The sequence below is a fragment of the Corvus hawaiiensis genome, chromosome 1 (assembly GCF_020740725.1).
Source record: "Corvus hawaiiensis isolate bCorHaw1 chromosome 1, bCorHaw1.pri.cur, whole genome shotgun sequence".
In the NCBI taxonomy this organism is placed as follows: domain Eukaryota; kingdom Metazoa; phylum Chordata; class Aves; order Passeriformes; family Corvidae; genus Corvus; species Corvus hawaiiensis.
Genome location: NC_063213.1, coordinates 4,351,904 through 4,365,054, shown reverse-complemented (window position 1 = coordinate 4,365,054; position 13,151 = coordinate 4,351,904). Strand labels below are relative to the sequence as shown.

The 13,151-nt window shown below is 47.9% G+C and overlaps 1 protein-coding gene across 2 annotated transcripts in view; it reads left to right on the top strand.

The window, feature by feature from the left end:
- Window positions 1-13,151, top strand: part of PLCD1 (phospholipase C delta 1) — a 50,945-nt gene continuing 37,794 nt past the window's right edge. The window contains exons 1-2 of one of the 2 annotated variants that reach the window (XM_048315133.1): window positions 1-299; window positions 12,910-13,074. In XM_048315133.1, coding sequence (XP_048171090.1) covers window positions 266-299; window positions 12,910-13,074 — 199 coding nt within the window. In that variant the 5' untranslated portion in view covers window positions 1-265. Of the gene's footprint in view, window positions 300-7,811; window positions 8,244-12,909; window positions 13,075-13,151 lie in introns of those variants that run through there. The other variant, XM_048315061.1, reaches the window with a different exon arrangement.

Below are 13,151 nucleotides of genomic sequence, written 5' to 3'. Positions count from 1 at the left end.
CAGAGCGGCGCTTGGCCGCAGTCGGTGCGCTGGGCAGGCGGCGGCGTGCGGATGCGGGAGAGATAAATGAGGAGTCATAGCGAGCACGCAATTCCAGCCAAGGGCAAGGAGCAGGCTCTCCGGAGGGAGCTGCCGTCGGGGGCTGCTGGAGCGGGGAGCAAGGGGAGCCTGGCGGCTCTGGCTGCCGCCCCGCAGCAGCGCTAACTTCTGGGCACAGCTGGTTCTCGGAGCCCTTCTGCTGCTGCTGGCGGCTCCTGCTGCAGCCATGGAAGCCAATGGCACATTCCTCGCCTGCAACAGTAAGTCTGGGGAAGTGTTCTTGTGTTTCAGCTCTCTTATCTTGTCCAAGAGCTTTGGTTTTCCTCCTCTCTTCTCCACTTCCCCATTCTCGCATTTGGATGTAATGGGGTATTTCGTCGCTGTTACAGAGACACATGACAGATTTTGCTCTGTTAATGGGGTGAGCTGTGTTGGTAGGAGGGGTGCCTTGGCTGGGGAAGCGACTGCAAGTTCAGAAAAGTGGATCCAAATCTCCTCCCCGTTATGGGAAACTGAGAGCGGGATGGGTGCTCCGCTGAGTAAACTCTGTGGGCTCTGGTGGAGACAGCAGAGCCTGGATAAACACCTGGCCTCAGGGGCTGTCCCCGAGACACTGCAAATATTAAGTACAAAATAAGTAGTGTTTCTAAAATAAGAAGTTCTCTCTGCCCTTGTAGCAAGAGAGATTTAGGAAGGTTCTATTGGTGCCAAGTCTGGGAGGCTTGTCCGATAAAGAGGGTAATGAAATATCCCCCCTCCATTCCCTCACCTGACTTTATGTATTGCTTTGTTACCTCTTCACTGTATTTTGCTTTGATGAACAGAAACAACTCAGGGCTGTGATAGCTACAGGTCGAAATGGGATATTTTGGTCCCCAAGAAACAGGAAAAGCCTCCAGTACTTTTATTTCATGAGATGGGGGCTTTCTTACTGTGGATGAGCTATAAACAAAAATAAACTGATAGAGCAATAAGTGATTGCCCATAAACATAATCATTTTAGTGTTACCAGCAAAAATGTGAAAAGATTCCCCCAGGCTCGTGAAATCTTCACTCTGATTTTCCCAGATGGTAGAAATCCAACAGGAGGGTGAACCAGAGGTTAATGTTATACTTCTTGTAGGTATCTCATTCATTATACAGCACTGGGGAAAGAAAGCTAAGAAACACATCTGGAACTGTTAAAACATTTCCCATTTTGGCCTGTGGGTTATTTTTCAGAGAATATTATTTAGTCCTCTGGGTTTAGGGACCAGGAAGAATTCAGTGGCTGGTAATCTAGTTTTTCGTCTGAAGCAGAAAAATACAAAAATGTTGAATGAGCCAAGAATTTAAAAAAGTATTTACTGAAATTCCTTCACACATAACACACATACACACAAGTGCCAAAGTCACTCCAAATGCCAGACTACTTAGACAAGAGGAGCTGCTCACATGTGGACTTCTTAGCAGGATTAGGCTTGTGCTATGTAGTTTGTCAGAAATTTCTGATACTGTGGCTTGTGGATATGTTTTTTCCCTGGCTCTATGTTGAAACTCAGGTTCTTTCTTTCAGTTTCTCTCTCCTTTTTTTTTTTTTTTTTTTTTCCCCCCAAAATAGATACAACAACAGCTGTATTTACCATGTCAGAATTAATGTGGGCTATTAATACTCTTTCTCTTGCCTCGTGAAGTTGGTTTGTTTCTGAACTGGGAGCCCTTGTGCTCATAGATTGTAGAATAGCTAATTTGTACTATGCCTTATTCTTATACACTGACTTTTTCACCCAAGACACTGTGTACATTGTGAGGGGAATGCCACAGCCCCATTATAGGAGTGCCCTCTCTGAAAGTTCAGAGTGAGAATCAGCTTGTAAAATCCTACTGGACAGGCCATTTCCTTGTTTCCTCTGTCAGCAAGTCCTCAGGATTAACATCTATATTGAAATTTCCAAATGAATCATCTCCACCTGCCCTTGCGTGCTGGGGGCACTGAGGAGGCTCCTTCTGTATTTCAAGCTCCATGGGTGGAGATAATGCAGCTTGGGATCAGCTGGGATCTGCTCTGGAGCAGCTGGTGACTTTGATCTCCTTTCCTGGCAACAAAATGCTCCCAGCACGCACCTTTGGTGCAGGTTGTTCTTGATGCACTACGTGGGAGTTTTGTGAACCATAGTGTTCCCTGTAGTGCAGGGGAATTTGGGATACTGACACATCCCAGTGTATTAAACAGTCAACTTGTTCCTTTTTCAGACAGAACAAGTAAAATTCACTTTGAATATTGTTTTGTTTTGGGTTTTTTTTGGCACGAAAGTTGCTAAATTTCCCATCTGAGCAACGTCTTTTAGTAAAACTAAAGCCCACAGCTGGTTCTGAGATTGCTGCCAGTGTGTAAAGCCCCATCAGGCCCAAAAGTAGCTAAGACAGGGCAAGAGGATGCTTGGGGAAAAATAGATTTTAATGAGGAAATGAAAAAGAAAGACGAGGGAAATGCAGTCACTTTGAAAACTGCTGCAGGTTGCAGAGATTAAAGGATACAGCCAACTACAAGGAAAAGCAAGAGGGAGAGGTGTGTGGGGAAGAAATGGTTTGTGCAGGATTAGAAACTCGGCTGCCTGGATAGACAGCACTGGGAGCCAAAGGTGTCAATGATTTGGGAACAAAGTAGAATGTCTGGTACAGGGACATCAATTTAAACAGGTATTTTGGAAGGAAAACTGCAGCTAAACACTTGGGGATTTGATCATCCAGGGTGGGATTGAGGTGAGTCAATGCAGGCATCTCTAAGAAATTTTAGGCTTATAGGGATCTAGACAGGAGGATTGTATTCTGTCTTCTCCTGGCCCCTTGTAGGTACTGTGGATATCTAAATGCTGCAGGACTGACCCCTAGCCATGTGTCTCTGAGGCCCTTCTCATGGGTGAAGGGTCTCCGTTCTCACTCAGTCAAGCCCTCAGACCAGCAGGCTGCAGACCTTGGTCAGACATAGAGGTTTCTTTTTTTTCTTTATGCAGGCAGAGAAGATTTTGACACAGTTTCTTCTAAACTGAAATACTTCCACACCTAAAATGAGCCAGCCTAAACACTGTGTGTGGGAAAATTCTCACACTTCAGGCTTCCCCCCACATGGTACCTTTTAAAGCCCTTTACTGAGGTACCACACAACAAGTCTCAATGGCTGGTTTTGGCTAGAGTTACAGAAATTCCAGATAAATCCCTTAGGGGAAAAAAGAAGGGATTTTTTTCCTAGTTTTGCATAATTCAGTTGTGCAATTAATTTATTGCACAAATTTTGCCCTGCTACAGAATGTTGAGAATGACCTGCATTTCGCCTATAGAAGAAATTTCAGCTCCTGAAGAAAATGTTGAGAAAAGCTGTTAAGTGGCCTTTAAAAAATGAGGCTGGGACCCACCTACAATTGACTTTGGGTTTATGAAGAGAACATCTTCATCAGCATGTTCACAGAAACCTGACTTGGGAGTTGGGCAACTGAGCTGCTTGAGTGCTCCTGGCTGCTGATCCTGCTCCTATCCATCAAGTTGATATCCTTCTTTTCAATTACTTTCTTTCCACACCAACTACTGGAAAAGCTGTAATTTATTGCAAGCTGGTGTTTATTTCAGTGCCTCTCTCTCTGCAGCCAGATCTCTGCATGCACTGTGATGAAGGGGACCAGTGGAAGGGGGAAACCAGACCTTCAGTCTGGTTTTGGGTTCCGAAGTGCAGTGAACTTTAGTTGGGTGTTTTGTTTTACCTGGATTTCATCAAGAGCGCAGGGCAGTAGCTTTTGATGGGTCACAGCCTGGTCCATGCACCGATCCAAGCTCCCTGTGAGGGACCTGGACTGGCAGGAGGATGTATGAAGGTTTTCACAAATAAAGGTCATGATTTGGTCTGTCTGTGAAATGTCTGAGTGGGCAGACTGGCTTCGTTTACACAAACCAGGGCTCTGCACTGTTTAATTGCCAGCACATTTCCCAGCCTGGTTTTGATCCACAGCAAGCTGGCAGATGGCATGATCTGGGTGATGGGCCTGCAGCCCTTCCCAGCTGGCACTCTGGATATAACCAGCCTGTTTTGGGGAAAGATGGGCTGTGTGGACTTGTCAGAGCTGGAGAAGAGGCCATGCTCCTCCCAGAGTCCTTTCAGACAAGGTGAGACAGCCAAAGGATACAGAGAGAAAGTGGGGCTGAGAAAAGCTGGGCAGGGTGACAGTGCTAATCCCATCACACGTCTTCTAGCCAGTGTGCAGGCAGAGGCAGGCTTTAGGCAGTGATTTGGAGGACAACACAACATGACACTTGGGAGAACTCCTCCTGTATGAATTTTTAAGGTTTAATATATGTGGTTTCTGCCCCAGCTCAGCAGGACCTCTCAAGCATCCTGGAAAGGGAGAGGGCAAGAAAAGCCAATGTAAGGAAGAGGAGGAGGAGGTTTGCTGCTGGAGATGTCCGTTCTCAGTGTGACCACAAGGTGGAACTTGGTACATACCACATGCTCCGCAGAGGCACCCACTGGGAGCAAGCAGCAGCAGTCCTTGGCCAGGGATGCACCCATGCGTCTGGACTCAGCACCCTGATCCTCACTTCCCCACAGGGAGCAAGAAGGGGAGTGCTGGTATAGAGGATCCACAGGCATTTTTTGGTGCAGGTCAGAAGCTGTGCCAACAACAAGACCTCAGAGGATGTGAGGTGTCACTGGGGAGAATAAGCTGAGAGCAGTGAGTGGTGTCCTGGAGGTAGCAGAGAAGGAGGAAAGAGGGTTTCCACAGGTGGGATCTGGTAGGGCATGGATGAAGTGAGGAAAGGACTCCAGAAGGAAGCACAGGGCAGGTGGGACCCTGCAGATGTGGAAGGCACCTTTCTGTCACATTCTTCATTAAGAAGAATGGCATCATGTAAAATAGACTTGTCTTTTTCTTCTTGGTAATGAATATAGAGCAAGGCACAGTGGGAAAATCTCCCCTGAACATGGCATTAATTATTTATGTAGTTCCCATAGGTATTACTGGCTACAAGTTGCATCATGTGCATGGTGTGATGGGGAAGGGGTGAGGTCATTACCAGCAAAGGTGTTTTTATTCCGCTCCTAAATTATCACAAGTCTGGGCAAATCAGCAGCTGAGTCTTGTCATGTCATTTTTGTCAGCTCTAAAGAGACTGTGATCAGAATTAGGGTTGCACCACTTTTGGTGTTGCCTAAATATGATGGTGGTGGGAGAACAGGTGCAGCCCTAAAGACCTCAAAAGCCAACCTGCTTCTCCTAGTGTGAAGTGGTAATAGTGCTTCCTTAGCTCCCTTGGGAAAGGATGTGATAGAGATGAATTAATTTTGGAAAATCACCTGAAGAGCAGCCAGTGCACTGTAGTGTTCTCACACAGCCCATTTCCTACCAGACTCTACAGCCACTCCATCTCCAAGTGCCTGTTTCCTGGCTATTAAAGCACTTTGCTAACTTTGGGACCATGTTCTGACATCCTCGTCCCCATCGATTTTCCATTTGCTCTGTGAGTAATCCAGCTGGAATTGATAGGGTGATTAGCCCCAGTCCTGGGCACTGGGCGTGGATAACTTCACTCATGTGACCAGGGCCATTTATTTAATTGGGATTGGTCATAGAGGTAAAATTGCACGATCCACTGAGGTGCAGTTACCTGCAGTGAATAAGGCTTGGAGAATTCTTCCGTGAGCCATTTGCAGGAATCACTTCCTCCCATGCCGGAGTGTGACGGCAGCATCGTGTAACATCAGTACCCAGTGTCACACTTGCCTGTCAGGTTTGTTCTGTGACTTGTGGCATTGTCTTTAAATGACCTCAGGACCACAATACATCTAGCTCAGTTGTTTCCCAAAGCAGGGAATTTCTGGCCTGATTATCTCATCTTCATTTTAAAGACAAACTGATTTGAACTGCTTTATGGCTCTGAAGCCCTCACAACAGCAAAACTCGCACATTGCTGTTGTGGAGAGGTATCTCAACTCATTGAATGCTGACCCCGTGCTTTGTGTGTGAGCAAACTTCAGGGCTAAGTACAGTAAAATGTTCTCCAAGGGCATGGAAAGCTTTGAGCAGAGCTGTCACTGGCACTGCTATTAGGAATTAAAGAGAAAATGAAGCACAGGGGCTCTGTGTGTTCCCAGATCAATCCCTATGGGATGCTGGTTGCCGCTGGACAGGAGAGCTGGTCTGTAGAAGCAAATTGTTTTGCTAAGGCAATTAAGGGAGACTTCCCCATTCCTTTAATTAGATCAGTCCTCTCCAGGAGAATGTGAAATCTGGGAAGTGCTCAAAGACTGATAGCTAATAAATATCATCCAGCCATTACATCATGGTGCTCACCTCCTCACCAGGGAAAAAACAAAGCTCCCACCTTCCATGGGTGTGCTATGGGGATTACAGCTCAGACATCCAGCCCTTGTCTGTTCAGGGGGCCCAGAAAGGCTGGAGGTGTTTCCCGAACACCCACAGACTGCCTGGCTAACATGTTCAGCAATGTCTCAGTCAGAAATTGCCTCTATTCTCCTTCTCTCTCTGTGATCTGCAGTGGCTGTGTGTAAATAAAGAGTTATTAGATGTACTGCTGTTCAAGGCTATGCAGTGGCTCTGCCTTGTCCCCAGAGAGTTTCTTACCTGCAGTGCATGGCAGTGATTAATGACTCTGACCCTGTCCTTGTGCTGGTCAAACAACCCAATCCTCTGTGCTTCCCTGTGAGGGCTGGTAGGGCTTCCTTCAAACTACAGAGGAAGAAGGGGAAGGTGTCTGGATTGACAGACGCCAGAAACAGAGATAATGTTTGTAAAACCTGTATTGAGTATGGTGAGGGGCTGGTGATGAAGAGCCTCCATTTAGGTCTGTGGCTAAAACAATGACATGGGGTTGGATGTCAAGTTTCTTGGGCATATGCTGATTATGCAGTAAGGGACATTTACCCCAGTGTGACCTGTGTCCCTGCAGTACCTTCAGCCTTGCAGCAGCAGATTGCAGAGGCCATGACAAAACAAAAAAAGGTTTGTGACAACGTGTGTGTATAACTGGTGTTTTTCCCTTCAGAAAAGGTCATGGCTAGGGAAGAGGTGGGTTTTAGTCCCAGCCATTGCCAGGACAATGGGGAATGGCTGTGAGTTTCAGCAAAAGAAATTTATACTGGTCGTAAGAAATTCTTCACTGAGAACACCTGAGCTCTTGTACAGGGATCTAAATTGGCTTTGGAGTCCCTGTGCATAGAGATATCCAAACTCACCTGGACAAGGCTGCAAGCAACTAGATCTACTTTTGAAGGTGACTCTTCACTTTGAATGGGTCATTGAACAAGAGAGCCCCAGAGGTTCATTCCAACCTGAATTATTCCCTGATTCTGTGTAATCTGTGACTTGTTAAATCCCTGGGGAGGCTTATTCCTGGACTAGAGTGCAGGGTAAATCTGAATTACAAGAATAAACCCAAAGCTATGCAGAAATGTGGCTGCACAGTGACTCACCCAAGTCACACAGGAAATTGGTAGCAGAGAAGACACTCTCTGCACTCTTAGGAAAATACTCTTCTGTTGGTGGAAAAGGAAGAGCATTAAAACTCAGTTTCCAAGCATCTTTTGGGTCACATCTGCCCTGGCTAAGAGCTGTTTTAGGCACCGTCTTCAGTGCCTGTCAGTGGGGACAGCACGGAGCAGCTCTGCACAGAAGAGAAAAGGTGGAGCCAGGCTCGATCGGACTCAGGCGTTCGTGGGCAGGACAAGCTGACAAGAGCAAGGCAGTGATTAGGAGCCACAAACAATATCTGGGACTTCTGCAGCCTGTGGAAATGATGCGTATAATCCCACTAGCGTACAACTGGTGGAAAACTTGTTCCTTCTACCTGGGCAGCTGCCGGCAGGCTCCTCGGCTGAATTTTGCATCCAGCGTGTGAAGCAGGAGGAGAGACTTCCCACAGTCCCACCCCCAGCTGGACTCTGCCCTCCCCTGCCTTGCTGTGCTGCCGCTGCCCCGCTGCCTGCGCTCGCTCCTTGGAGCCCCGTGTGACACCGCGCCCGCCGGAGCTCCTGGATGAGCAGGGATCCCTGCAGGGGTGGCACGGCCCCCCAGCCCTCCCGACGGCCGCCTCCTCTCCCCGAGCCCCACACTGGATCATGCAGTGCATCCGAAGGCAGCCCAAGCGCACCGTGTCCCAGGAAAACATCCTACTGGAGCAGAGCCGTAGAGTGGCCGCGTTGAATGGCATCAGGCTGGGTAAGGGACAGCTTGGGCAGACCCTCGGCACCGGCAGCCGCTCCCGTTCTCTTTTCCCTGCGCAGAGGCAGTGCTCCACCCTAAACTCCGGGGTTATTTTTAAATTCCCAAGGTTTCCTTTCCTTTCGTTTGCCTGTAACCACACGCCAGATGTGTGAGCCGCTTCGTTGGAGGCATCAAAGAATGTGGGCAAAGGGTCAGTTCCCAAATCTCTTGCTGGGCTTTCTGAACTGCCTCTGTTTGAGGGCGTTTGGGGAGGGCAGTGCCCTTCTCCTGCCCCGTTTCAGCCCTGCTCTGTGGCGTGTTGCCTGTTGCTGTAAGAGCCCAGAGAACCACGTAGGGGTTGCCGATGAAAGAGGAAACCCGGGGAGTTTCATAACTTCTGTGCCTGGGTACGAACTCATTGCTGGTTCCTGCTGTCTGGAGGCACAGCCCAAGTGGATGCGAGTCCCTTGATTCCTGTGGACGCAGAGGTCGGGTGGAAGTGGGAAATAGCCATTTACCCACCCGAGTTCTTTAGATTTTACCAGAAAGGCTTTCTGCCCTTTTAAACCAGCAAACCTGAGTTAAGCCTGGTCTGTAAGCAGGTGGGAGGAGGAGAGCGGGCGGGAGGAGACTTGTTTTATAGCAACTGTAATTAAGTTCTCTCAGATCAGCAGATTTGTGAGAACAGTGCAGCCATACGGATTATCACGGCCATCCTAACCATCCCCTCGTTTAACTCAAAGCCCGGCTCCTACCGTGACAGCTATTGTTTTATTATGCTTCCTGCTTGCTGTAAACCTGAGCTAGATAAGCCAAAGGTTAACATTTCTGATGTCTCAGTGTCTAAAACTTCCTAGTGCAGTGTATTAACATGATGGTTATTGAAGTGCTGTGTGTGCTTGAGGCACTCCTACCTTGGCCAAACATGATTTTCACTCTGAACATCACTGCGTGCTGAATATATTCTGTTCAGAAAGAGTGTGATTGATGTTTGGCAAGGAAGGGGGTCCTGACCCTTGAAAGGCACTCTGGAATTTTGCATGCCAAGTGTGTATTTGGTGTTTTACAGAGGATGCTAGACCCAGTCCTGACACATGTTTCAGGCAGGATTTGCACATTTATTTCAGTGCAGTGATTGCACTTCTCATGCTTAATGTTGTTATATAGTTGGGAGTCAATATCCTTGTCCTGCTGCCCAGTGTTTTTTATCTTTGAAATGATGTATGTGTACAATGTGTACTCTGGTTTCTTTGATATGAGTTTTCATTGATGTGAGATGGAGCTCTGAACCACAAACCTCCTCAGCTTCAGGCTTTGAGCAATCTGGTCTAGTGTAAGGTGTCCCTGCCCATGGCAGGGAGGTGGAATGGGAAGACCTATAAGGTTCCTTTCAACCCAAACCATTCCATGGTTCTCCATGGGATTTTCAGGAAGAAATCCTCAGGTTTCTGCTGGGAAAAGGTGGGGGTTTTTTTCTGGAAAGCAATTCAAATAACCAGCTGAGAGTAATGTCACCGTGACACATCAGGGGTGTGTTTGTGGTTTCTGTATCAGCAGATCAGACTGTCTTATGCTGCATCTCTGGTCTAACAAAACACTGTTGCAGGTAGGAATACAGAAGTTACATGACTCACCCAAAAAAAGTCTGTGCCAGTGCTTGGTTGGGCATCGGAAGCAGAGCCCAAAGCACTGGCCCTCTTCCCTGTCCAATTCAGCTGTGTGAGCTTGAACTGCTGCTAGACAGACCCTGAGCAGCCTGACACAGGCTGCACCCACCCCGTTAAGGGGATGCCCCTCTTTCCTTTGGGTGGCTAAGGCAGGGCTTGGGGTCATCACTGACACAGGTCGTCTCTGGGTGACTGCTCTGTGTCTGAAAGGATGCCCCGTCAAAGGGATGTCAGAGCTGTTAGACACTCATGGTTGGCCCTCTTGCCCTTTTCTGGCCAAACCTGCTGTCTCCTAGAGGGAAGCTTGTCTCTGTCCCCTCCCTGGCTTCTCCCACTGCCACTGGCATCTTTTATCTTTGCCACGCCTTCACCATGCACCGTCCATCTTCATCCTTCCCTCCTGCTCTTGCGAAGTCCAGTGCCCTCCTTTGCTGATCATTTGACCTCTCCTGGTCCTCAGGCACAGTGGCCAAGGATGAGTGGGAGGTCTGCTCCCACCCCATAGTTAGATCCTGGGAAGAAGAAGGGGAGTTTTGACCATGCTATTGGTCTGACTGGGCTGTGCTGGTGAACAGGATGAAGGGCTCTGAGCTCCATTTTGTGTCTGAACTGTGTGGTCCAAGTCTGGAGGAGAGGAATCTGCCCTTGGCCACCACCTGTGCCCATCCAGATTTGTCTTTATTACGTTGGTGCAGCTCTTTGGGATGTCCTGGTAGCAGGACACGTTACAGATGCTGCACGCAGGGTCTGTGGAACAAAACGTGCCCTGGTTAAATGGATTTCTTGTTCCACACTTATGGACAGAAGCATCCAAAGGATTTGATGGTTTTCCTGCTTTCCTCCTCATGTCACCCTAGGGTGACATGTCCTCCTCCTAGTCTTGTAATGATGCTTCCAGTGGTTGGGATCTGAAGAAAAGGGAAGAATGAGGCTGGGAGCCAGATTAGAAATGTGGGTGGATAGAGAAAAGGGAGAAGTTGGTTTCCTCTCCAGGAACCATGAGGGGAGCCCCAGGGATGTTACTGAGGCTGCAGTCTGTGCACTTGGAGGACCTTTGCCTTAGAGCAGAAGCCAGCCCAGCACAACTCAGGAGACCAAGAACCTGGGAGGCCGTTGTGGTGTTGTCCTGTCCATCCTTCCTCCAGATGATCTGGCCTCTTATGAAGCCCTGGGAATGCTGTCCAAGGTCCCATTATCTGGCCTCAACTTTTCGCCCTTCTGTGCTTTGCAGGACACAGCTTTTTTTTTTTTTTTCTCTCCATGAATTTTTTTCTAAGGTTTTCAGTGGGGGAAGCATTCAAATTCCCCTCTTAGGAACCTCTAGATCAGTCATGAGCTGAGAAGCCCAGGGGATGCTGTAGTAGGGAAGACAATTAACAAGATAGCTAATTTAATGTTGAGGAAAGAGAGAGGCCAAAGCCACCTTTGCAGGATCTCCAGCTTCCACTCTGATGCTTTCAAATCTGGAAGTTTCAGCCTGGCTCAGCTCTGGGCATGGTCCTTGACCTCTGCAAAATCAGTAAATGGTGTGAGCGGCTCACAAAGTGGACACTGGACACCCCTAGTATTTATCTCTGATGAAAATCTCAGGCTTTGGCAGCTTAAAATGCTCTCTTTAGGCCTGTGTATCCCAGTTACAAACTCCCAGTGCAGGTTTTTGCTGCTACCACCATGACCCACCTTGGTGTTTTGCAGCAGCTGGTGCTTCAGTTTCCTGTATGGGATGTCAGGAGAATGGGAATTTGGCCACTTAGATCTCATGGTTTTGTTTTTCAAGCAGGCTTGAAGTGGTGCTTGGTAGTTCATTGTCTTGCCTTGTTTAAAAGCCAGTGATTCAAAGCAGCTGTGTCTCCCAGAGAAGAACCAACCCAACCCAACAGGGGACACGGCAATAAAAAATTGTTACTTGTGAGACCCCACGTTATGTTTGTCTAATACTGAGCAATTTCCCTGGAGCTGAGTGGCAGGTGGCTGCCGGTGGCCAAGTGGCTACCTGCACTGTCAAGGTAAGGTTGGAAAAATTCCCACTGAGTTGGGATGTGCATGGTCAGCACTGCAGAGTTAAATGCTGCTTCACCAGCTCTGAACCAGCCTTTCCTGCAGTGTCACAGAGCTGCAAGGGGCCTATTACAGAAAGCCCAGGATGTCTTCCTCATGTTTCATGCTCTCACCCTCCTCAGCCCAGATCTGTAATCATTGGTTGGTTTGAGAGACGGATTCTCCAAGGTATTTAGGTATGTGAAGTCATGCACTGCTGAGACACTCAAAACCATGTAGAATGCCAAGTCTGTGTTTTCAAAGTCTCAGTAGGTGCCTGTTGCCTCTCTAGATGTTTTAAGTGCCTTCCTGAATCTAGGCTAAGTTGTGAAATCCAAAGTTCCCACAACCAGAAGGTCTGGTTGTTATTACTTGACATTGCATCGGCCTTGTAGTGTAAGAAAGACGAGGACCCTTCGGATGGCTGAGCAATGAGGAGAGCGTGGCTGCTCCTTGCTGCTGCCTTAGTGATCTGGTGCTGCCTGTCACCAAACTTCTCTCTCCTAAGCTTCATCTGATCAGCAAAATTCCCACGTGGATAGGAAGGCACTGCTTGCCAGACGAGGATGAGAAATATCTTTGTGTATTCCTGTTTCCGCAAAGGAAATTTTGTTGCAGAATAGATTTGAAATCACTTGAAAGTTCCTGACAGCATTCCAGTTACAAGTTATGCAATTTTCCTTTCTCTGTTTTTACTGTTCTGTTGTTGGTTTTGTTGTAGTTTTTGCATCCTAACAGTAGGCTGTATTTGCTGGGAAGGAGATATTTTATCTTTGTAAAACACTTGACAATTATAACACAAAGTCTTCATACGAGGCTTCAGCCTCTTTTGTGATCATGAAGTGGCGTGGGGGATTTCTGGGTCTCTCTGCTCTGCTGTCCTCCCCAGACCTGGCTGCCTCTGTGGAAGGAAAAACACTTTGAGCATCATGTCTTGAGCTGTCTCTTAAAACATTACCACTTCTGTTTCTCCACAGGCCTCAAAGATGACAAGGACCTGAAGTTCCTCCTGAAAGGCAGCCAGCTGCTGAAAGTGAAGTCAAGCTCCTGGAGAAAGGAGCGGTTCTATAAGCTCCAGGAGGACTGCAAAACCATATGGCAGGAGTCAAAGAAGATGCTGAGATCCCCAGAGTCACAGATCTGTGAGTAAAGTTTGCTTCCTCAGAGGTGCCTGGGGTAAAGCAGGACCATGGTGTGGTGTGGAGGTAGGGCTTGGAGC